The sequence below is a fragment of the Ruditapes philippinarum genome, unplaced genomic scaffold, assembly GCF_026571515.1.
Source record: "Ruditapes philippinarum isolate M1 unplaced genomic scaffold, ASM2657151v2 ctg4383_1_1_1_1, whole genome shotgun sequence".
In the NCBI taxonomy this organism is placed as follows: domain Eukaryota; kingdom Metazoa; phylum Mollusca; class Bivalvia; order Venerida; family Veneridae; genus Ruditapes; species Ruditapes philippinarum.
In genome coordinates this window covers 118333-144990 of record NW_026864645.1, presented here as the reverse complement: position 1 = coordinate 144990, position 26658 = coordinate 118333, and the positions used below count along the sequence as shown (strand labels likewise).

Sequence of the window (26658 nt, the reverse complement as noted above, 5' to 3'; positions counted from 1 at the left end):
CTGAAACGTGGCTAAATATCTGAAACGTGGCTAAATATCTGAAACGTGGCTAAATATCTGAAACGTGCGTGGTATCATAAATTCATAACAAGCTTACACACATTATACATGTTTGCATAAAGACGCAGAGAATATAAATGATACTTATAATACAAAAATAAATATGAGTCAAATGTATAAATGTTTGATGAGGAAAACAAAAATTATACTCTAGCTTGTTTTTTATTGCTTCGGTTTCCTTATCAGAATCAAAAACATGCGTTTTGCAGGTTTTGACAACTTAAAAACAAAACAAAGTAAACATTTGTTCAAAAGTTCAACATATCAACTTGCAAAAACCAATGAAAGACTTTGTTACTAAGGCTCATGTATTCAATACTCATGAAAGACATTATTTCTAAGGCTCACGTATAATAAAATTTTATTCAATACTTATTATAATACTTTTCACTGTTTTAAAACTGTTCCATGACAACTGTCGTATGAAAACATCTACGGAAATTTCTAAATCCAAATTTTATTCATTTTCATGTTTTAATATTGCATTCTACTTCAAAACTTTCAATGAACCCAAGATTTCTAATATTTCCCTTTGGGCGTTCCTATGGTATCGATGTTTGACAATTGCATATTTGTTATTTAAATTGCTTTTACCTTGTGCTAAGAAACTTTTTTTTTCATACATGTACAAGTAAAACCTAAAATGGTATTGATCCATGAAGGGCAATTGGATTATTTAAGAAATTGTACGGAGTAAAATACTGATGCAAAGGTTTAATAATACATTATACAACAGCATAAAAAGGCTGCAAAGCGGGATATCAATATTTACACATATTTACATCGTTTCTTTCACAATTTACCAGATTTTTGATAGCTGGTAGGTGATTTAAATCTGGACTGATCATTCTTGAAGTATTTTTACAGTTTCATAAGCATTAGTTACTTCAGAGTGAAGAAAACTCAAATTCTCTTGGTGACAATGTGTGTTTAAAAACGTTATGTCATGGCGATTGCTGTAGGAGAGACACATTTGCTCTAACTCAATCCACTTTAACTGAAATTGAAGAAAGTATGCACAAAGTAAAAAGGATTAAAATAATATATGCCATCTGTTTAAATTATGTTAGCAGAAAAGCATTAAAATATATAGACCTATCGCTCGAATTCCTTCACTGACTTTTTAATGTAAAATAAACAACTTTTTGGTGAACACAGAGGGAAAATATGTTTCGTTTTAAACTGTACCGAATAGGTTAACACACAGTAGTGTCAAAAACGTAATTGTAGGTTTTAAAAGAAAAGACTTAATTTACTTGACTTAGTCTAGTAATAGGAGATGCAGTTTCCAAACATCGATTGTACATTCTCTTATTTGAATTAGACATATTCAGAAGCAGTATCCTAGATTTCAATACATTTTTGCAATACAAGTTTTTTACCAAGAGATGAGCAAAGTACATCTCTTATTCAAATTAGACATATTTAGAAGCAATATCCAACATTTCAATACATGTTTTGCAATACAAGTTTGTTTTTATACTAGGAGATGAGCATAGCATATCTTTAATTAACAATTACTGCATAACTTGATATTTATATGTCATTCAAATATTTCTGAAATTATTAGCATTCATCTAGATAGACATATTTTGTACAAAAAAGCAGAAAAAAATCAATACAATTATTGAAATGTCTAAATGCTTGATTAGCTAACCTTTAATTTGCGCATTTCATCATGTGCTTCGTCGTGCAGTTCCTCTGGACATTCCAGGAATACCTCTTTTATGAGTTGAAAAGCGTCGCCTTGTAGTAATGTTCGATGAACCCCGTTCTCGAAATCCTTAAAAAAGTCCTTACATTTAGTTAAAACTTAAATGTTAATGACATTCAAACATATCATCATTTATTTGGATAAATAATAGCTTCAAAGGATTTAATTATGAAATATCTATCAAACACATGTATAAGCAATTCTGAGATAATATACCACTTTACCATTTTACCAGCCTTTTCGTAGAACAACACATACTTTTAGAACAACACATAGAACAACACATACGTTTTACCATCACATGTGTTGCACGATGCTGCTGATTATCAGAATAGATAGATGTTTTATCTCTAAATTTGTCATCACTAATTAAATTATTTCTCTGTCTTTCATTTACCTGTGCAATATAAATGGCACGTTCGAAGCCTGATATTGACTCTGTCAGAAGTCCTTCAAGGCTGGCTAGCCCATCACACGTCCTTGCCAGATGGTCTTAAATAAATGAAACATTTACAAAACAAAAACAAAACAAAAAACATAAAACAAATAAACAAAATTCAGTTGTAATGATGCGTATAAATAACCTCAAGACATATGTGCCATCAAATTCAAAACAAAATAAAACGCACTAAATTTGTGTTCATGAGATAAGTAGAAAAAAAACATACCGATTTTTGTTTTGCAATTTCTAAGCTCGATAGTTTTCGTACACTTTTTTGATTCATACTCTGCCTTTAATGTCCGCTTTCTTTGAGCCAGTTCCTTCTTATCCCGTGCACTAACTTTAAGGCTTGCAGCAGTACGCTCACAATCATTGGCGTCATCAAAGTTCACGGCCATGCCAATACCTGCCGAGACCAAACCTGCTCCAAGTGAAGCACCCACTGAAAGTCAATTTTGAAAAATATTTTAGCTGTAGCGACTAGACTTCATACTTGTTTAAATGGGGTTCACCTAACGTTATATTGACCAATTAGTCAGTAATCTAAAGTTGGCTTGTTTGGGGCTGACTGAAGGTCATTATAATGTAAGTGTATCACACATACAACATTGTAAGTAAAATATTCTCGGTTTTTTGTTTCATTTGTTAGTTCGTCGATTGATTTGTTTCTATGTTGTTGTTTAATTATGTTTGGTTGTATGTTTTATCTTTTACAGTAAAGACTGTCTTAGTTACCCCCTGTTTATAGCGAAGTTCTGTTTGTAGTGACCATAGTTAGGTGCGCCGAACAGTATTTACAATATAAATGGTCTGTATGTAGCGCCTCCCTGTCTAGTCCGTACAACGACCATGATTAAGTCACCCATTGCGGTATATGAGCCGTACAAAGCGATTTTGCAAGGCTTGAGCTAGGGGGCGACTTGGGCGAAGAAGTCGCCTTCGGATCAGCGACTTCGCCTAAAACAACTTATTTACGCCAATAGACCTGTTAACAATTTGTTTACCTCTCAATACAACCAACTACCGTTACTCCGCTAGTTAAGAACGCGTGTCAACATCAACAAAGTCTAATACACGCCGCAAGGCAAGAGTTCACTATATTATGTATTCATGCGATTGACGAATCAGAACGTGCGTTGTATCTACGACAGTTTGCATTGACCAATCGGCGACACACTTATACACTGTGGCTGTGTGTTGACAATTACACAAAATGGCCACAGATATTCAATCAATTTTCGCCGATTGCATGATTAAAGACACCTGCATATACATAATTGCTGCGGTGTTTTGGTGAGTAAAGATAAACAATGCCCAACGTCTTAAAGGTGTGGTTATGTTCGAAAACTCGATTGTTAAATTCTTTTTCGAGGTACTAATCGGTAGAAATTATGTACAGTTTTGTATCCAATGTTTTATTGATACAGTGATTTCCGTAAAGTTAACAGGCTGATTATACAAAATTAAAATGTCTCTAACATTCTGGCTTGTGGGCAGATTATAGACGATGACCAGCCTGACTCATTGCCAATATGGCAAGTGGTGCTGCTCTGCTGAATATTGTTACCAACATACTCACTACAGGTATACAGTATATGTAAACATTGTGTTTGCTATTGGTATACATTTATGAAAAGAATATTAATAGTAGAATTGTTTTATTTGAAAAGTGTTTCTTATTTCTTTTCTGATTTATTCCTAGCTTATAATTCTTCAGATGACGCCTTATATATCTCCCAACTTCTCCCTAAAGTCTCGAATATATCTAATAATGAAGGGACTGTCCACAGTGACTCCCTGTCTATAATGACCTTTTTTCTTTCTCCCATCGAAGGTCACTGTAAACAGTTTTTACTGTATTTGTAACATTGCGATCTCAATCAGAACAAGAAACTGTTACTGGTTTGAAAAGCATGATGCAATCCACAATGTAATTGGTATGGGTTAAATTTTCATACGTTGCTATATGAGATGTTGCTTTTGCTGTCATAATAATAAAAAACTTTACAAGTACACTTACATGTAAGTGGTGCAAACAATTTTCCTACTGACAGAGATCCATAGCCCCATAACAATCCCTTTTCTTTGTGTTCCTCTAATTTATGTCGAAGACCTTTAGCTCGGTCTTCGAGGTCAACAGCACCGCGTTCCTCATTGTAAGCTTCATCCTCGTATTTTGATATTTCCTTTTGTGTAAGTTGAATCTGCTTATCTAATTCATATACTTCGGTCTCAGCTGCAATGATTTCATTTTCTATTAATTTCATCGCACAACGATTGATACCAACACAATTATTGATGCTCGATTTTATAGAAAAAATTTCGTTTGTGCAAGTACGAAGATCACCTATAAATGCAAGTAACGTTTGTGACAATCTTTCAATATCAACTCTGCTGGGACAAGACACCCGTGAAAGCTTCTCCTTTTCTTTTAATACATCACTTCCGGTAACTGTAAACGCCTTGGTTACGGAATTACAAACCCCCTCTGCTTTCTGGTGAAGTTTATTGATTTCAGTGTTTGTAGATGAATCATTTATATTTCTTGAAAGTTCCTGTAGCTTATCCGGTAAACATCTGATTTTCTGAAAATAAAAAGTGTTCGAGTGTAGTTGAATTGAAATAAACTAAATAAATATTCATTACCCGTCCTGAATGAACATGGCGTGAATTATAACAAAGATCTTTAATTTTTCATATACATATGTAATGTACATATCATATGTTTTGAACATCTCATGTGTATTATAAATCCCGTTTATGTGTCAAATAGGTATACTCTCGCCGCACGAACAAATAGAGAGAAATAACGACAAAATTGTCAATGTTGCAGGCTCGGTTTGATTGAGTCTGTTCCTGAACGGAAACGGAAAATTCAAGTTACCGTCCACGCCCCCTGAATAACTTATCACAATCGTATGTGTTTTTATTTCGATAAAGTGTCAAAAAAGACAGTAATATTCTACACCCTTATCTTAACCATCATTATCAAAAACATCCGTAAAACCACCACCATTATCACCACAATCACCATCACCAACATTACAACAATTTAAAGTATTAAATGATGATACTGAATGTTTAGGGATCTCGAGAATTTTGAAACTTTCCCTGTGACTGACTTCTTTTCCTTTTCACATACATAAATCGGTGCTCAATTTTAACAATCGGAAAAACTCGGCTATTATTCATAATAACTTCAGACTTAATATGTAAACCAAAACAGAGATTGTAATCTTTGATAATCTATAACGAATGTTTTGTTATCTAGGAAAATGAACCTTATTTCTATATTATGAAAATATGTCTCACAATCATAATTCAAAAATGCTCACTGATGTACAAATATAACAAATCCGTACTAGTGTTAGACATTTTGTACTTTCGGTGTCTACATAAATTATATTGGCCGAACTGCATCTAAAATCAGTTTGACTTCATGTAAAAGCAATAGGGAAGAACTAAATTTAAGACAACATTTGGTTGTAATACGAATGTTAATTATCTATCCCTGTATTCGGTCAGTCACACTAGTGAAAGTAACAAAAAAACTTATATATATTATACATGTACCAATAAAATGACCTTTTCGTGACCTTTTCCAGCTTTTATCTCTGCATTACGTCATCGAAATTTAAGCCGTGCCATGACAAAACCCACATAATGCGTTTGCGACCAGCATGGATCCAGACCAGCCTATGCATACATTTTTTTTACTAATTTGTGTAACTATAAACTGATGTAATTAATTAATTAAATAAGAACTCAAAAAAAATAGTTCAAATTTGATAGCCTTTCTTTATTAAGACTGGTAGTATTTAAAGTGAACAAGCAATCGTTTTGATATTTTTGTCAATTATACCTTGCATGAAAATACCATAAACAGTCTTAGATGGATGAACTCTAAGTTTGTTTTGTTTTCGCCATATTCTGAATAAAATGTAAACAATCTGTATATTGTATGAACACCTAATAATATCACGTAATTTTGAACTTGTGTGATAAAGATTTTATTAGGTTTCAAGATTGCTGACCCCTAATGTAATCTATGTTCAACTCTTGTTAATTTATTTTTTATTTTCTGTTGTACCCTTTGTTTATTATTATGACGATGTATTGTGATTATGTTATTTCACTGCCAGAACCTGTTTACATATCTGTTAACTCAATGAATTCATGTGTGCTTGTCTTTTATGTAGTTATGTTTATATGTTCATATGGGTTATACTATTTAGGCGTGGTGAGCATTTTTAAGTAATTTAATAACATTCAGCAGTTTATATGAAAACGCCCCGTTTATTCATATAGTAGAATGAGCCGTTTTTCAATTTATCATACAATTGTTTAATTCATATTAGTTATGACATTTTAAGCATTAAATATATAGAATTACAATTATCAGGTTTTGATTTTGTTTATGTTTCGTAACGATGAGTCATTTTATCTTTCCCTAGACCAATACTATTGGTCTCCTTTGAAAATATTTTGTTCCTGAGAAATAAAGATAAAACAAGACTTATTTATCATCTCCAATTATTTGCTCTTTACTTCGTTTCTCTATGCCTTCCGTATTATAACCCGCAGGCAGACATTTCATATTGAAAAAAAAACAAACAAAACATACATGTATTCTTAAAATTTTGTTTCGTTTATAACGGAAGAACAATATCTGCTGGTCAATTTTTTCTATAATCTGATTCGATAATCACAATCCGTCTGACCTATCAAACGCGTTGATTCATACCAAGGTGCGTGATGCACACAATCGCTATTTGAACGTTCGTGGTGGGTGCACAAAAATGACTTTTTAAATTTGACGAAACGGAAAAAAGTATCACCTTTCTATAAAAGCTAATTTGAAAGAGATGTTGCCGGTTTCACTCAAAGGAAGGGTCGATATACACCCCCCCCCCGCCTGAAATCTCAAAATTGCTTTCATAAAAAAGTATACGCTGTGCCTGTTCTGCTAAAAATTTGTCCGTTACGTATTTTTGGTTATAACAACGTTGTTAGAGTTATATGCCCTTCATATCAAAATTTACTTAAAGATCCTGTACGAGGGGAAGTCAGAAAATATCCGGACTTTTGACTCGTTTTCGAAAACCATTCAACATTTAAAAATAAATCTTTTTACTCTTTTTCAAAATATTCTCCACCTACGTCTACGCACTTTTGCTATCTTCATGGGAGCTTTTGTATTCCCGCTGTGAACCATGACGTAGACCTATGTTTTAGGTACTGTGTAACAGCAGATATCAAAGCCGCCCTGGTCTTAAATTTCTTACCAGCAAGCAATTTTTTCAGTTCTGGAAACAAATAAAAGTCACAGGGGGCAAGGTCTGGGCTATAAGGAGGATGAGACAACAATTGCCATTTGTAAGAATTGATAACCTCCACTGTAGCTCCGGCGGTATGGGAAGGGGCGTTATCGTGAAGAAGAAGGAGGACATTTTTCTGTGCTAACCTGGAACGCATTTGCTTCAGCTTTTTTCTGAGATTTTTCAGAATTACTTCAGAATAGTACTTGGCGGTGACAGTTTGACCTTTTGGCATGAAATGAGTAAGTATCATTCCTCGTAAATCCCAAAAGGCGACAAGCATGACTTTGCCAGCCGAAGGAAACAGCTTAAACTTTTTAGGAGGTGGGGAACCAGCTTGTTTCCACTGCTTTGACTGAGATTTTGTCTCAGGTTCGGAATAATGAACCCACATCTCATCTCCAGTGATAATGCGGTTCAAAAACTTATCACGATTAAAACGTTGACAAAAGCTTTAACATTTGCTACCATTGTTGGGGTCACCGCCTCAGCTGGACTCAGCTGGCCGCCCAGTCCTGGGCACAAACACTTGTTCTGCCTTCACGAAACTGAGAAACCCAGTTGTAGAAGGTTGAACGTGATACACATTTATCAGAAAATCTTTTTTTAAGCCTCTGAAAGATTTGGCAGGACTTTTCACCTTCTGCAACCAGAAACTTTATTACTGAGCGTTGTTCCTCTCACAAAGAGTCCATGATAGACGAAACACCTATCATATATCAGAGGGCTAAATACTGTGTATACACAACTATCATTGAAAATAAACTGACCACGTTATTGGCGAATGAATATACTGTCCTATAGTCCGAGCACGATAAACAGAACTTTCGTCATGTCTAAAATTAAAAGCACAGTCCATGAAAAGATTAACATAGGTAAACCACTGGTGATTAACCAAAGTATTTCAATTAAAGATATACAGATAGTATTTGAAGACAATTTAATTTAGACTGACTCTATAGCGTAGTAAGTTTAGCCACCTCTGCAAATGAAATTACTTGTAGGTTCGAAACCTCGGGGAAATTTTTTCTTTTTTTATTCCAGACTCACTGTAAAACACATACATATCAGTTTGACAATGTACACATATGAATATATAACTGTATTAACACAAAGACAAAATGACGCACCAGAATACAAGTCAAAGCAAAGAACGCGAATATCCCGTGCATAAAATATTTCACATATACATGAATAAAACTGAACAAAAGTTTCATTATTGTCTCTGCTTCAAAACTATTCAGACATGTTGAAAAATTTTGAGCCTCGACAAATTATAAAAAAACGTTTTTTTATTTTTTTTCGGCGAGAGAAAGATACAGGAGAGTTGACGATTCCTCTTACTGCGCCATACGACAGAACTGCAGATGTCTGCGGAGTCAGCATCTCCACTGTCAGACGTTGTGTCACTGCAAAACCACAGCTGCCCAAGAAAACCCGTACAGATGTATTGATGCTTTACGATTTCCAGCTCTGTGCCATCCGTCACTCTGTTTATACCATGTACAGTTCAAAAAAATTGCTTCCAACCCTGAGTAACATCAGTAAGGAGCTCGAGACATCAATGAATATAAGCATTTCAAAAACTCAGCTTCGTATGGTTCTGAAGTCTCTAGACTTCCGCTATAGACGATGCAACAGTAACAGGAAGCTGCTTATGGAGAAAACAGATGTCACAATACAACGCATCCGCTATCTGAGGTCAGTGAAAAAGTTCCGAGACGAAGGACGACCAATCGTATTTGTTGATGAAACATTCATTCATTCATCTCACTTCGTCTCGAAATGTTGGCAGGATAAAATCACTGGACTATCAGTACCATTTGGAAAAGGCGACAGGATCATCATACTGCACGCTGGTGACAAAAACGGTTTTGTACCCGCATCTCTTTTAGTATTTAAGGTCAAGTCATCTATTGGCGACTACCATTCACAGATGAATGCTGAAAACTTCCAGAAGTGGCTCCGGGAAATGTTGATTCCTAAGTTTCAGCCACATACTGTTGTGGTCCTGGACAACGCTGGATACCATAATATTCAGATTAAAAACCTGAATATTGTTGTTTTGTTAAGCATTTTATATTGTCACTTTTACATATAATAATGTATTCTACTCGTAATTACATTTTATACAAGCAAGAAAGATTTATATTAGTTAACTTTAAAGGTAAAGAGTGTAATATTGTTTTAGTTATCTATAAAGTAAATGCCTGTATAATAAGTATTTCTTATTTAACTTTCAGATTGACAGATGTCCCACATCTTCTTCTAGGAAGGCTGATATACAAGCGTGGTTACACCAGCACAACTTTACTTTTTCAGAAGACCTTCTTAAGGTAGAATTGTTAGCATTATGCAAGCAACAGCAAGTGAAACCAACATATGTTGTGGATGAGATGTTAAGGGCTCATGGATATAGCTCTATCCGACTGCCGCCATACCATGCAGAGCTTAACCCGATTGAACTCATATGGTCACAGCTAAAAGGATATGTTGGTCGGAAGAACTAGAACTTTCGGTTATCAGATGTACAAGACCTTGTTACCGAAGCTGAAGCATCCATTACATCTGAGCATTTGGCCGAGTGCTGTAGCCATGTGGAAAATATAGAAGCAGAGTGAAAACATCCAAGACGAATTAGACCCTGTCGTCCGATAGCAGCAGCTGTGATAACAGTGACGATGAAACCGACACAGCCTCAGAAACCGGAGACAGATGAAATTTGAAATGTTGTATTTATTGTATCTATTGCATATCTTGAAATACACTTCTATGAAAAAAAAAAGATTAGAAAATTTAAGATACTTCGCTCGAAAGTAAAATAATCATAAAAAAAACGAAAACAAAACTATATAAATCAAATTTAAATAATCACGTTCATATTACTATTCATAAATGGTGAGAAAAAAAAACACAAACCTCGATAAAAATTTGTACCTATAAGAGCTTGTCAGTATTGTGTCTTAAAACATTTTGTGATTGAAGTGCTCTACCGATTGAGCTATTACGGCAACTATTACTATCTATAACTATTATCAATATATTGGTTAATCAATCAGGAGATGTATTTATCCTTGTTTCTACACGTTGTTATTTGCACGAAATTTACGTGCTGTGTTGATATATAAGCTAAGGCGGTTCGCTAAAGTTAATCATTCGAGGATTCACATTGCATTGAATAGTCAATCACGTTTACAAGTTTGATATCAATGGCTGATAACGAAGAACTGCAAGACGAGCGAGCGACCACGTGGTTTATATTTGCAGAGATAATTCGGATAATTCTAGAGACGATGTTGTTTTCACAGTCTTTTGATTTGATGAGAAATTACTTTGACCAGCAATTTAATTCGCTAAAAGAGAGAGATTTTAAGAGAACGAAGTGCATACTTCTTCAATCGAAACTTTTTAAACGTTTTCGAGGAGATTGCAGTTCTTACACACGTTTCAAGTATAAAGGGAATCAGCGTCAACATACATTCAATTCTGATTTGATTCAAGATTTAGAATTAACTTCAGACTTGCTCAAGAAAGGTGAAAGGCGTCAGTCTTGTTTTGGACAGCCTCTGTGACATTCGTAAAAAAAAACTGAGTCGGCGCAAACAAGCTCATAAAAATTTGCAGACAAGTCACCCGCTGGTTGGGAACAGTGAACGAGTATTTATCAGACGAAACTTGCCAGCGATAGCGAGGATGACAAGAAGCTCCGTCGAGCGGAAAAACGGGCTCTTGAGAAGAAAAAACCACGCCCAGACCAAAAAAGCCTAACTCGAGCGTTTCGTTCACTTCTGGTCTTGTTTCTTCTTGTATGGACAGTCAACTCGGTGCAGCAGTACTTTCCCCGGGTAATTCTAACTACACCAAGTTCTTTTTCGTCAGTTTCGGCGAAAATTCTTCCTTCATCCAATGTTTCGCATGCGGCGGGATTGGACACACACCCGACCAGATTGCCCAAGCAAAAATGCAGGCCCCAAGTACAAAACCCTACTACACGTGGATTCAGCGGACTCTCGTGGCAAAAAGGTGGAAAGACTTTCCCCTCTCAAGTCGTCAAGCATCAAGGCAGGGAGTCAACAGAAGATAAATGATGAGTATTTTTTCACTGATTTTTGCATAATGCTGATTGTAAAAACTTTACTTTTTCATAGCAAGTTTTTTTTGAATACAGATTATCAAACATGTCCCGATAATGTAATTGCTCAGGCCTTCCGTCAAAGGCAGGCTTTTGTAAAAAATGTACAATTTTGGAAGAATACTTTAAAGGCCCATGATTTTGTTCTTGATATTATAGAATTTGGGGGTATAAGATTCCATTTTTAGAAACACCTTTGAGTTACGTTTTACGTAATAACAAATCTGCTATTCAAATTCCGATTTTTGTAACGGATGCTGTTTTAAGATTTGCTTAATGCGGGATGCATTTTAGAAGTACCCTTTTTAAACCCTATGTTGTTAATCCCCTTTCTGTTGCTATAAATAGCACTTGGCAAGGAAAAGGTTGATTCTGATCTAAGTCATTTAAATAAGTTTTTATTTGGAAGGAACATTTTAAGTTTGAAGAAAATGGAAAGTAGCTTTTGAAATGCTTTTTTAAAGATGGTTATATGTTTAAAATTTGACATAAAAATCCGCTTATCATCATATAGATATTTCACCTTTACATCAAAGTTTTCTGGGATTTTCTTGGGGAATATTAAAGGCAAGAAAAAGTATTTTGTTTTTACTGTATTGCCGTTTTGGTCTTACTTCTGCTCCATTGTCGTTTTTTTCGAAATGTTTATAAGAGCTGTAGTTAAATACGTCAGGGAAAATGGAGTTCGTTTAGTGCTTTTCTAGATGATGGATTGGGGGGTTAATAAAAAGTATGAGTTTTAACTCTTCAGGATGCTCATTTTTGTTAAATCTGTTATTTTACAAGCAGGTTTTATTTTGAATTTAGAAAAATCAATTTTTTATCCCTGTTCAAAACTTTGGAATGGCTTGGTTTAGTTTTGGAATTTATCTAATAATTCTTTAGGTATTTCTGAAAGAAGACTGAATAGCAACGAGAGAAGCTATTTCCTATTGTTTATCACATTTGACGTTTCTGACCGCTAGGGAAATCGCACGTGTAACTGGGAAAATTGTGTCGATGATTCCGGTTTTAGGCAATGTATGTAAACTCATGACTAAAAAATTTACAAAAATGGCTATAGAAGCTAGACAAAGTTGGGATTCGAACTTAAATTTAAGTCATGATAGCGGATGTTTATATGAATTTGAATTTTGGATGAGAAATTTAGGTTATTATCCAGTACGGGCCTGTATTTAGTAACTTGTCTCACACAATAACTATTTTTTCGGGATGCTAGCTCTTATGCCGCCGGGGCTATAATTAAAGGTTTCCCCCCGACGAAATCTGTCATATAAAATTGGTCGGAATCCGAAAAGTCTGAAAGTTCTACTTGCGGGAATTAACTGCTATCAATTTTGCCGTACGATCTTTTTTCAGCCGTTTGAAAGGTCACTGTGTTCGTTGGTGCACGGACAATCAAAATTGTGTCGTTATAATTGATAGTGGTAGTATGAAACCTAAATAACATGCTATAGCGTTGGAAATTTTCAAATTATGCCTTGAAGGTAACATCTCCCTTTGTTTGCAGTGGGTTCCTAAGGAAAGAAAATTCTGTTGCCGACGCAATCAGTAAAGTTTTTGATTGGGATGATTGGGGGAGTTTCCGAGGACTTTTTTAATTTTTTAGATAGTCTGTGGGGGTCCCCATACAGTTGACCGGTTGCTAATCATTATAATAAAAGATCTCCTAGATTTAATTCTAAGTTTTGGGTACCAGGGACTGAAAAATGTTGATGCCTTTTCAGTATCTTTGGGCTGAAGAAAATAATTGGTTTAGTTCCGCCGGTAAATTTGGTACCGAGAGTTATAAATTACCTGGTTTCTTGCGGGGCTGTTGGAACTTTGATAGTTCCGAATTGGCCCTCTGCAGCCTTTTGGCCGTTACTTTTCGGCAATACTAGTATTAAGCAATCTATGATTTTAGAAGTGCTCGAATTTAAAGCTGGTCAAGATATTTTTTATTCAATATAAAAACAAAAATACAATCTTTGGTTCAAAAAAGTTCACAAGCAAGATTTTAGCCGTGAGATTAGATTGTTTGCTAAATTATTTGTATTTTAAATGTCTGATATTCAAGTTTGACATTTATGAATGTTGTTGAAGTTTCTTTTCATTCCATGCATTTGTTAATTTTCCGGAAGTGATTTATGAGGGCCTTTTTGTTTAGGTCTTGTGTATAAGTTATTTGTCATTTTGTATTTGCACATAGATTTTAATTTAAGTCCAGGGCCACTTGGCCAGGACTTGTGTACGTTAGTTTTGCATTGTTTTTTTTTTAAGATATGTTCAGTCCAGGGCCACTTGGCCAGGGCTAGTGTACGAAAAATGTTCCATTTAGTCAAGGGTCACTGGACCATGGCATTGTTTTTATTTAAGATAGAGTCCAGGGCCACTTGGCCAGGGCTAGCGTGTGTAAATTTTCATTCAGTCAAGGGTCACTTGACCTGTTCTTATAAGATATGTATAGTCCAGGGCCACTTGGCCAGGACAAATGAGTTATTGTAGCCTTTTGACACGATTTGTATTTTATGTTTAAGTAGAACTTAGACGTATCTAATGTGATTAATTTAGGGTAATTTGGCCCAGGCAAAAGTTTAAAGATATTTTGTAAATAAGTGGTCTGGCAGGCCTGTTAATGTTTTATGTTTTTATGCTTTTTCTTACTTAATTCTTATTTGATCAGTTTTTTTTAACGATTTGAATTTATTATACATTTTTCAGATTTAATAATGAAACCGATTGAGTAATAAAGTGTACGGTGATCCAGAGTTATCCTCCCTGGCTGCTTCACTTCCGGAAGTCGCTCTTTCATCAAAAGCCTGTAATACGGAGTAAAAAATACCAGAGATCCTACAACAGTTGGAGTAAATGGGCCAGACAGCATGGTTTGGTCGTTTTCCCTGCCAATGATGTGGATTTTTCTTTATATTTAGTGTCTTTAATACAAAGTTGTAATTCTCCATCTACTGTGGATGAAGCATTTTATGGTATGAAATGGGCTAATGATTTAGCAGGAAATTTAAATAATCCGTGTTCATCCTTTTTAGTGAAATCAGTCAGGGAGGCTGCTCATAGAATTCTGGGACATCGTGTTTCTAGGAAAAAGAACCTGTTACTTGCCGGAAATACTTTTTAAGTTGGTTAATGTTTTTTGGTAATACTGATGTAAATTTATTTAATCTTAGAAATATATCAATGTGTCTTTTAGCTTACGCTGGTTTTCTAAGATTTTCTGAACTGATAAATATTTAAGCGTTCTGATATTCTTTTTTAAGACTGATCATATTGCATTGTTTTATTGATCACAGTAAAACAGACATTTATCGAGATGGAAGTTGGTGTTTAATAGCAAAGACTGGGAAATGTAACTTGTCCTGTTAACATGTTATTGCGTTATTTAACTATGGCAAACATTGATGAAAACTCAAATGATTTTATATTTCGTTCTGTTTACTTTTTTCAAGAGTTTCTAATTGTTATAAAATTAAGAGGTACTTCTCCATTGTCTTACACTAGAGCTCGTGAACTTATTTTAGATATGTTTGAGCATATCGGTTTGGGACAAAAATCAAAATTTGGATTGCATAGTCTGAGATCAGGTGGCGCTTCAGCTGCTTTGCCAATGCTGGAGTGTCAGATAGGTTATTTAAACGTCATGGACGTTGGAAAAGTTGAAAAGGCTAAGGACTCTTATGTTAAGGATTGACATTGATAAACGACTTTTAGTTAGTAAATGTTTAGGATTGTAATTTCGTTTTTCAATTGTTTGAGTAATATTAGTTTTTATTGTTAATTTTTGCCCCATTTGCCCGTTCTTTGTTAATTCGATCATAAATGCATTGTGAATGACTGATTCTACATATGTGTTTGTGTTATATTTTCTTAGTTTCTGTAGAATAAGGGATAAATGATTTATTTCCGTTTGAGCGAAAGCGAATTAGGAAATAATGTAACCTTTCATTTACCCTTTTAGCTTCAAAATAGACTGTTCCATACTATTAATAAACATGACGAAACTTCTGTTTATCGTGCTGGGATTATAGGATGATATTGTCCAACAGTATTGACCTGGCACTTCATTAACTTTCGTAAAGGTCATATGAATAAACATTGACCAGTATCTATCGAATATATCGATATATTTGCTAATATTTCTCGTCAGTGAGGTTTGGTGTATTGGTATAGATGTCGGACTACTGATCTGATGGTCTCTGGTTCGATTCCTTACCAACAGCAAGTTATTTTTTTTATTTACTTGCAAGAATTAATTTGAAATCGTTTTTATTCAGAACATCTGGTTTTAGAATACCTTTTAAGTGGTGTTTTATATACAATTATATTTTTTATTTCATTACCGTATCTTTCTTTCAACGGTTCTTTTTGTAACATAATGCAATTGATACATGTATGCTTTAGCGCATACACGCTATAAAGGCATATATTAAAATATTACATAGATAGTACACACAAAAAGGTTTGCAATAGGTTTAAGAGAGTGGCAATTTTAAAATTAAAATAAAATAATAACTTGAGCCTTTGTTTACATAACAAAGACCAATAACAATGCGAAAAATAGGATGGGCAGATCAATGCCACAACCTATAAAAATGAAAATAAAACTACATATTATCATATGTCTTGTTAGCGCAGTAGGTAGAGCAACCGTGTCAGTAATGTGTTTTACCCGTACATGCAGAAGTTCGACTACTGGTAAGACACATTTTTTACCTAAGAACAGACAATTGTTCAAAAAAAAATTCATATACATACATGAATATGAGATCGAATATTTTATTACTCTGCGATCAAAAAATACAAAAGAAAATAGAATAGAAATAAAATATATATATACTATAAAATATATATAAGAAGAAATCAAAAAGGAAAACGAAAAATAAATAAACAATAATGATAAAAAAACAGAGCAAGAAGAATAAACTGTGTTTATAAAATGGCACTACGTTGGGTTCGAACCTATGAGTTCAAAATATTAAAAGTTACTATAACTTCGATCTACCGGCCGAGCCATAACGGTAACATACAAACGACACAGTAAGAATTATGCTATATAGTATATGTAAGTGTTTACTTTTACGATACCGGATAAAAACCCAGATAACCCCGTTTTTGGACTTTCCCATGTACCGTTAAGACCATATTATTATCCTAGGACAGTAGTTTTCACCAAAATATAATGTGTGTATAGAGCTGCACGTGGAAAGAGAGGAGCATGAAAAGTCCGGATTTTTTCTGACCGTCTCTCGTATGTTTTGGTATTGAGGTTGTATACCACTCTAACGGGAAATTATATATGCATATAATTATGCTTATAAACCAATTTTCAAACATCGAAGAATATGTTTATATGTACTGAAAATATTTGTACATATTAAATGAAATCATTAAATGCATTCATTTCTTATTGGAAAATTTGACTTAGAATTTATAGAAAGCAAATTTCTAATAACCTCCCTTTATTTGAATGAAATATTAAATTCGGTAATATCTTTTTAAATAATGCTTTTTGGAACATACAATATTAATAAATCTTAATTTGAGCATCATATCTTTATATAAAACTATAATAAATGTGTTACAGGATCTGGCGCTGTTGCAATGTTATATTCATTCGCGTTGGGTTAAATAAATTTAATTTATATTTGTTACGAAAATGATAATGTACATACGACAAAATATAATCGGACTAATTTTTTTTTTCCAAAGTACAAAGGGTAATTTTAACTACATTGGAAGAGAACTATTTTGTGTCGCTCATGTTTGGAAATAGTAATCTCTTCGCCGTAAAGATTATCCTGTTACTAGATGGCCGTAAGCTATTATAAAATTGCAGATGTATAGGATAGATCATGAGTACCGGTTGGATGTGAGATTTATCAACGAGCGAAGCGAGTTGATAAATCTCACATCCAACTGGTACTCGTGAGCGATCTATCTGACTTAGACCACAGGTAGTTTTCTTTGTTTAATGTGAAGATTTAACATGCGTAAACGATTTTTTCTTCGACAATTGCATAGGGACATCCAAACATTTCTTACTCAATCTATTTGGCCTTATTGTAGGCAAACAAAAGCACGAGGAAATGTCATAATTCATGTTTTTTTTCATAAGTTACTGTATACACAATCTCATGAATGATAGATTTCACATTTCATAACAAAAGTGTAGTAAGAAGAAATTTGGGAAGAATTTAACATTTCTGAATGCGATATTATTACAATTTTGCAAGTTGAGAGATTTTGTTGTTATTCCAGTTGATTCTTCATTTAAATGATTAAATGACATAACACCGTACACAGCGCTTGAATATGAAGTCAAGAATCAAAACTGCTTACCGAAAAATACTCTTAGACAGAAATCATGGGCGATGGCTGCTTCTCAAGAGTGGGCTCTTGGAGAAACGGGCAGGTAACTTTCATTAAACGTTTTTCTTAATGCTTAAACAACCCTAGGGTTCAGAATATTGATTGGTTGTCCGGCTGAAGTTGAAAATATTTTACTTGACATATAGATTCGTGTTTTTATTCTATGCTTTATATATATCCTGCATTGTCTTTTTTACCTCATTCATGAACTTAAAAAATATTACAAACGTCCCTGTGAAGCCTTAAAGCATAGCATTTCCTTAGCGTTGCAAACGCAGTCCAGTCACCGTTCGGAAACTCCACCCTCTGCCCACCAGTGGAATCCCCTCATCCCAAACCGAAAATGAATGTACATCTACAGTGTCTGCTATTAAGAGTGAGCCAGGCATAATGAACAAGGCACAGTGCCTAAAATATTAGCACAAAAGCGGTCGTAAAATTTAGATACATAATAAAATTATACAGATTTAAATAGATTGATTAACACATTTCATTTCATTCTTGCTTGTTTTTTTTTTATTTACAAATACCGTAACTATTCTTGTCAAATGATGAACTGACGAAATAAATTGGTCAAAGGGCTTTTGCTATCTGTTAATTTTTAAGAAGGGAATTACACTATGAATTTTACTAGATGATGTATATACATATAAATTTTCCTCGTATAAAGCGTGCACATAACGGTTTTTTTTCTTTCAGTTGAATACAAACATGATAGTTATATCAAACACTTGACTGTGATGTGTGGGATATATCAAACACTTTTAAACTAATCTGATTGGCCGAGAGAAAACATCTGTGGTCTAAGAAATTTTCTTTTATGAGTAAAAATGAAAACGTGCAGAATTATCTCAGTATTCACTCATTAATTGTGTTAAGGTAAATTACCTAGAATTGCAAAAATTCACTTTCTAATTGCAGATAATTAAAAGAGTAGTATTGCTACCGGATTTTGTTTGAAATTAGTTGTTTCAATTTTGACTGCAATGTCTAAAAATGCACAGTCGTTGTTATCATTGCAGTACTATAGAAACTGACTTTAAGATGAAAACATGCATTCTATGAATATTTATTTTTATATTACCTGTGTCTTGTTTGAAGTCCATTCTTGTCGATGTGCCATCTCTGAAACTGTGTCATCGACAAACATTTCCGTTACTTTTCTATTCACGTTTTCTATCAACGGAACAGAATGCGTGCCACTTTTTTCAAATATTTCTGAAATTCATATTCTTGACATGGCATATTCAATTGTCAGGAAAAAGACAAGAATGTTGAATAGAATAATCCTTTAGTTATCAACAGGCATAAAACCGTTTACTATGAATAGATTAAAATAAAAAAAACAAGGGGCCATTGGTCCCAAACCGCTCACCTGAAGACATACTGTTATTTGTGTGCCACTTTTAACAATAAGGGCAAACTTTGAACAACTATGGCAGAGGACCTTTAGATGATATAATACCAAATATCTAAGCCCTAAGCATTGTACCTTCCGACAAGAAGTTTTTTTAAAGTTTTTACTATAAATATATAAGGAAAATCTATGACCCCTTGGCGGTGCCATTTTTGACCACAGGATATAATTTGAACAATCTCGGTAGAGTTCCGCTAAACACTGCTACATGCCAAATACTAACCTCTAGCAATTAAGAGTAGAAGATTCTTTCAATGTTTACTATATACATATAAGATAAACCTATAAAATGACCCCTGGTACAGGGCCAACTTTAACCCAAGGATTTTGATTTGAAAAATCTCGGTTGAAGTCTACTTCACAATGTTTCATGCCAAATATCTAACCTCTAACCGTAGTCAATTCAGATAAGAAGTTTTTACTATATACATACAAGGAAAACCTATGGTCCCAGAAGGCGGGGTCGATTTTAACAATAGGGGCAAAATTTGAACAAATTTCGAAAAGGACCTATAGATGACATTATATACCAAATGTCTAAGCTCTAAGCCTTGAACATTCAGGCAAGCAGATCTTTTTAAGTGTATATATATAAGGAAAATCTATGACCCCTATGCGGGGCCAATTTTGTCCCCAGATGACACATATTCGAACTTGACCTAGAAATCATCAAAACAACATTTCAGACCGATTTCTATGATATTTGGATAAAAACAGTGTTAACAAGGTTTTTCTATATTTGGGCGGTGTGACCTAATTTTTGACATAGACGTCACCAAAACAAACTTTCGTACCTATTTTAAAGATATTTGGATGAAAACAGTATCCACTACAGTGTTAACAAGATTTTTCTATTATTAGCTCCTGTGACCTAGTCTTTCATCCGAGATGACCCATGTTCGACCTCATCCGAGCAAATACCTAGACAAGCATCCTAACAATGTTTGATAATGATTGAGGCAAAAATGTGATCGCTGGAGTGTTAACGAACAAATGTGGACGGACGACGGACATTCAACGATCCTAAAAGCTCGCCATGAGCAAACTCAGTTGAGCTAAAATCATAACGGTACCGTTTAAATCATAGACAGCACAAATTTTTAGTGTTTCAGACAGTTAGCCAGTAGTAGTTGCCTTCACTTTCGCAATGAACTTATAACTTCTGTATATGTCATAGCAGAGGTACAGTGCAATGACCGTAGTAAGGATTACATGATCAATCACAACGAAAATGAACTTCACCGTCCGGAATTCGGAATCGGATTAACAGACCAATGCTTTACCTTTTGAGCTAACTGGTGATTATTGAGATTTAACACCGCACTTCCGTTCACTAGTTTCAATAAGATATTATTGACATATTTTGAATCTATACTCTGAACAGGATTATCAAATTAAATATTTTAAGTATCAAAAAGGGAGATAATTAGAAAATTAAACAAGAAGAGGTATGACTTTTGTACACTGCACTGACTGTGTGAAGCTTTTATCAAATTCCTTTAATATTCTCAAGTTATTCCAAGATCAAGCATTATAAAATATTATAAGGGGAGATTATTTAAAAACTTATGTTTTTTTTGACACTGTACTTTCTCTTTCTCTTGTCTCTACTTTTTGTAGTTTCAATGAGCAAATTTTTACTTAAGGGAGATTATTTAAAATATAAAACAAGGTAGTGTTATGGTTCTTTAAAATTGCATTTCATCTAAATGGTCTCTATCACTGTCCATAGTCTGATTACTATGTTTAAATACTTCCAACTTATACTTCGGACAAGAATGTGACGGAAGCAGTGACGGACGGACAGACGGGCGGATGGATTGAGGGAGGGAGGGGAGGGATGGAGGTAGGGAATACCACACGTACTGAAAGAGAATATTTTGGGGCAAAAAGATATATCCAGACCTGTCCAGTGCTAGATAATTTGAACAAGTGGGCCATGATGGCCCTTAGTCGCTCACCAGAAACAACTGTTTTTCAGTGTTAGAAATGCAAGTCAAGCTCAACTTTAACTTGCTCCTCTAGCTATATACTTTCACAACATTGATTGTTTTTTTTCTTCATAATAAACAATAGGGCCAAGATAATCCTAGATCACTTATCTGACCCACAATTCGTTGTCCACTTTATAAATGAAAGATTTTGTCCTAATATTTTGAAAGGCTTTTTTAAAAATATTTATGTTGCAATTGTGTTCCTATGAGACTATGTAGAATAAATGCAGAATAAATGAACAATAGAGCAGGGTAAATTTTGATAGGGCAATTTTTTTCATAACTTTTGTGAACGAATACACAAAATGTCACATGCAAAACATGTAAGATGTAGATGTTTGAATTATACAGTTGGAACAACAATTTTATTTTATATACATTCTATATGTTAACATTACCGTACCTTAAAATGACAATAGGTAAAATAATGTAAAAATATCAAAAAGAAGGCCAGTTGATATCAAGATCTAATTCACATTAAAAATTACAACCCTTGTCCAAATTACAATTCTGTATGTCAATAAACAAGAAAGTAGGTCAAATGATATCAAAGAAATCAAAAGCAGGTCAGCTGATATCAAAATTTAATTCAGCACCAGAAATTACACCCTGGGTCCAAATTTCATGTCTAAATGTCAAAAAGCAAGAAATAGGTCAAATAATATAAAAAATATCACAAGTAGGTCAGCTGCTATCAAAATTCAATTAACATCAGAAATAGCACCCTTGGTCCAAAAAAGTAGGTCAAACAATATAAAAAAATATAAAAAGTAGGTTAGCTGATACCAAAAATTGATTCACACCCTTGATCCAAATTCCATGTCTGTAAAACAAAAATCAAGAAAGTAGGTCGAGCGATATCAAAAATATCAATCGTAGGTCAGCTGATATCAAAATTCAATTTGGCATCAGATATTAAACCCCTGGTCTTAATTACAAAAATGTATGTCAAAAAAACAAGACAGAATGTCAAATGGTGTCAATAATATCGAAAGTAGATCATCTGATATCAAAATTCAATTCAACATCAAAAATTACATAAATTACACCAACCTCGGGTCCAAATTTTTAGTATATACATAAAAAACAACAAAATGTAGGTCAAGTAATATCAAAAATACCAAAAGTAGGCCAGTTGATATCAAAATTCAATAACAGATCAAATGATATAAAAATTTAATTATGCAAATGAAACATCAGGTTCAACAGTGTCCAAAAATTTATTGAAATGTGCTTTCTTCAAGTTTGAATCTAATTCAACAAAGATTGAAAAAAATATAACAATTTTTAACAGAATTAAATAAAAATAATGAGCATACAAACTAATATTTGTAAGTAAAGTACAGGAAACAAAAGTAATCTTTCTTTAGGCCTAACTTATTTTCCTGGGGATAATTCTGTTCACTGACCTAGAAATACAAATTCTAGAGCTGATTTAATGCTTAACATGATTGCATTTGTGAAACAAATCAGAACTTTTTTCTACACAATTGAACTTTGGCATTGTGCATGTCTAGTGAGTTTTGAGATCAGGGTCTTCTTTTAGCATGCAAAATGAAAAACTATGTGCAGTTTAGATACAAACCATATAGTGTAATAATTGATTAATTGTAAAAGTATTCTTACTTGGCAAAATATTAAGCATTTACTTATTACACAGCTGTATACTATCTTTTCAAATAAGTGTTACCTATTTCTGAAAGCATTTATGATTATAAAGTTTTAATTATTACAGGGTGCTGTTAATCATTATGTCCTGACAATGTGCTCAAGTGATTTCATAAATATCAATTTATCTCTTGCCAGTGGTCATGACCTCAAATAATTTCATCAGCAAACAGGTAATTACTCCCAGCTTAGAATAATTGCATTGCATGATCACATTTATGAAATACATTCCAACATAAGTTGTTTCCCTTTCATTAAAGATATGCTTTGCTCAAATTTCATATTTGATAATATTCATAATTGCTACACAGCCTCTTTATTAATATAAAATACACATGCTTTAACTTCATACAAAGCTATGTTTTAAACTATAGGTGGTTACAAGATGATTATAAATTGTCATTAAAAACCGGGCACTAATTTTTTAAGATAGACCACTTAACATCAAATCAATTAGTTCTGTAGAAATAGACGTTTAAAGCTATTTCTATATTTAGTTTTAGCGGCCTCTAAAAGGGGCCAATCAAATAAATATGAGCAAACTTGATAAAAGACTACTTAAGAATGCTACAGACAAAGTTTCATGATCTTCCATCCATTAGTTCTGTAGTAGAAGATGTTTAAAGGTTTTTCTATTTTAGGCTCTGTTGACCCCTTAAGGAGGCCAAATGACATGAGCAAATTCAAGTGTGACTGCCACTAGAAGCTACAGACCAAATTTGAAGTAAATCTGCCTAGCAGTTTCAGAAAAGACGATTATTGATGCATGACGACTGACGCCGGAGCATCCCCCTTTGAAACTAATAGCTCACCCTGAACCTTCGGTTCTGGTGAGATAAGAAAGGAACGTCGAAAAGGATGCACAAAAATCTAGAAACAAAGTGATCCCTCGGGAGCATTAATCATAACAAAATTATCTGAAAATTTCAGACTAGGTTTGAGTGAGTCTGTACATGGGGGATAATGAATAAGTGCACAACCCTCACTCCCCAAGCACCAGCTTGAGCGGTACTCAATTCTCAACACTTAATAGTGCTGGCATCAATGATCCCGAAGGACCCGAAAAATATAACAACACTGAAGTGCAGTACGGGACAACTTTTTACAGCTGCAACACAGCACTTGATACCTGCTGTTGTAAAGTTTAAAAATAAGTTTGAAGTGGATAGCATTGTCAGTTTCTGAGAAGAAAGACCTCAAGAAACATGTTTACTTGTGCCAAAGAGATCGTAATAATTTTGTTGACGTGAAATGGGGCTCAACACACATAATCTATATTATGATAAGCATTCTTTACAAATACATAAAAACAGCCTATGATATTTTAAATGAATCTAAAAATGCAATAAGGCGCATAATCTAATTATAAAATCTTGCGCTATGCCAAGTTAAAATTCTTTTAAATACCGAGGCATTCTATGTGTACAAAATTGAAATATGTAAGATAATCTTAAAATATATTTTGACATTATCATTGTAAATAACATTTTGTCATCGTAATTAATATACCTTCCATTTTCAAAACATCGTCCATCGGCAGCACATCAGGTTCGACATCTACTGAAATATATTCATTGATTTCTTTGGAAATCTTGTCAGAGATGTCAATTAAGATTTTTGTAGATGATTCAGCTCCAGCAACAGACAAAACGTGCTCAAATCCTTCCATCGATGTGCATTGAATCTGTAGACTAACTCCTTTATTTGTTTTTTTCTCTCTAGAATCTGAAAGTTACAAATATGTTAACTATATATTATAAATATATCAAACGATTACATTTTGGAAGTTTGAATGTTTTAGTGTTTAAAGATATACTAAGCTCCTCCTTGAGCAAAATATTTTAATCACGGATATGTATTGAAATCTATGAAATTCTCAAAGAATATGTCTTATTTGAATAAAAGAATGAATAAACTATGTATGGAAAACGGAGTTCCCTATAACAAGCCTAGTAAAGTTGGTCTTTTTTTTTAAAAAACAACTGCCAGTTTTTTATTGGCACGATATATTCATACTGTGAACACATATAGTGTGTAAAATTTTGAACATAACATATCTACTTTGTATGAAGTCAAAATATGTTTATTTTATATTTACAAAGAAACTGTGAAGCAATTATCAATATGTTCTTTTATAACATTTGATCATAGTATATCTTTAAAAGTTTCGGACTTTTTAAAAAAATTAAAGCAGCAAAACGACTTCATTTGAGTGAAGATATAGGACTTTTGATTAACAACATATGTTACAACTTTGTTTTCATAATCAGAATTGGATGGACTTTTTAATAAATTCAGTTGTTTGAATATTATGTTATAAATAAACATTATGTTCAAATGAAAACAAATTTTTTGAAGGTTTGGTTGACCATTAGCAATGTCAACAATGTCATTTGTATAACTTACATATTTTTTCTATTTGCAAACATAGAAATATCTTATCTACACATTGGATGTTTTATATATCAAAAATCGTCTATCTATTCTATTAACTAATTATCTACATAAACTTCTACAACTAATTAAATTTCACAGAGAATTCCTTTTTATATCACGTCGAAATCCTTTTCATTTCAAAGCAAAATACTTTTCATTTCGCCGTAAAATCCTTTTGAATACTTAGCTTCTGTGACCATGTGGTCTCCATTTATACAATGAAACCATGGAAAGCACGTGAAAATGTATGTGGCAGGAATTAAATGGCGGGAAAGTTATTAGGAGCAAATTAATATCATAAGACGACTTTGGCGCGCAAACCATAGGAGCAAAGAGTATCAACATACAATAATGTTAAAAAGGGCATATTTACGCATCAGCATTGAATTAAAACATATGCATTAAATAATAGCTATGTTAGCGACACATCCGATACACTTTTTCTTTATACTAAAAAGGCAAACAAAAACAAAAACAACAAAATATCCGATTTCATTATTTTGAGTACTTACAAATCTACACTATTATTCAAATGTTGACCTCCATACCTTTATTTTGCATTGCCGAATATGTTGCCTGATAGAGTTTACGTAACGTGGTATGACTGCGTTTGGAATATGTTGCCATTAGAACAGGTGCTTATTTCAGAGGTCATTAATTTAAAGGTATCAATCTGATAATTTGATTTTTCTTACACCGAACCGTTATGACGTCTTCACCAAAAACTGTCTGACTTACTGAAAACCTTAACCCGTCGCTACGCATTGGGATTGCAAGTGAAACATAAATGATGTTGTGACAGTGTGGCAGTCCGATAAAGTGCTATGTTAACTGTGAACGCCATTTTATCTTGAAGTGATGGTTGCAAGCGAGATAAATTATTACGTAAATGTCAATTTATTGGTCGGAAAGACACATACGTAACATTATTAGGGTAGAAATAAGTTCATTATAGTAAGATTTTGAATATCTTGGATAAGTTTCTTAATATTACCCTTTATATCATTGATATTTCTAGCTCGTTCTAGTTTGCGATTTAGCATTAAAAGAAAGCTTTTATCGTTAAGTGTATATCATTTTGCGTCTATGTATTTCATTTGTAAAAACCTGC

At 33.6% G+C, this 26658-nt stretch overlaps 2 protein-coding genes across 2 annotated transcripts; both read right to left on the bottom strand.

Moving 5' to 3' along the window:
- Positions 1-8: 8 nt before the first annotated feature.
- Positions 9-2670, bottom strand: LOC132726378 (uncharacterized). The gene is made up of 4 exons (XM_060711697.1): positions 2443-2670; positions 2172-2266; positions 1718-1843; positions 9-1057 (listed from the first exon to the last, which is right to left on the bottom strand). The coding sequence occupies exons 1-4, from the start codon at positions 2612-2614 to the stop codon at positions 905-907; spliced, it is 546 nt and encodes a 181-aa protein (XP_060567680.1). The 5' UTR covers positions 2615-2670; the 3' UTR covers positions 9-904.
- Positions 2671-3714: 1044 nt separating this feature from the next.
- Positions 3715-24894, bottom strand: LOC132726383 (uncharacterized). Its single transcript, XM_060711702.1, has 4 exons — positions 24621-24894; positions 19117-19250; positions 4237-4801; positions 3715-3794 (listed from the first exon to the last, which is right to left on the bottom strand). The coding sequence occupies exons 1-4, from the start codon at positions 24778-24780 to the stop codon at positions 3715-3717; spliced, it is 939 nt and encodes a 312-aa protein (XP_060567685.1). The 5' UTR covers positions 24781-24894.
- Between the last annotated feature and the right edge of the window lie 1764 nt (positions 24895-26658).

Bases quoted from the DNA above. Each gene is read 5' to 3' on its own strand.
- LOC132726378 (XM_060711697.1), bottom strand. From the start codon at position 2,614: ATGGCCGTGAACTTTGATGACGCCAATGATTGTGAGCGTACTGCTGCA. The intron at 2,267-2,442 runs GTATGTTTTTTT...CATTTATTTAAG, and splicing joins AAATTGCAAAACAAAAATCG to ACCATCTGGCAAGGACGTGT. The intron at 1,058-1,717 runs GTTAGCTAATCA...CTTCAATTTCAG, and splicing joins ATGAAATGCGCAAATTAAAG to TTAAAGTGGATTGAGTTAGA.
- LOC132726383 (XM_060711702.1), bottom strand. From the start codon at position 24,780: ATGGAAGGATTTGAGCACGTTTTGTCTGTTGCTGGAGCTGAATCATCT. The intron at 19,251-24,620 runs GTATATTAATTA...TATGAATTTCAG, and splicing joins CGATGTTTTGAAAATGGAAG to AAATATTTGAAAAAAGTGGC. The intron at 3,795-4,236 runs GTAAGTGTACTT...GTATACCTGTAG, and splicing joins ATTGTTTGCACCACTTACAT to TGAGTATGTTGGTAACAATA.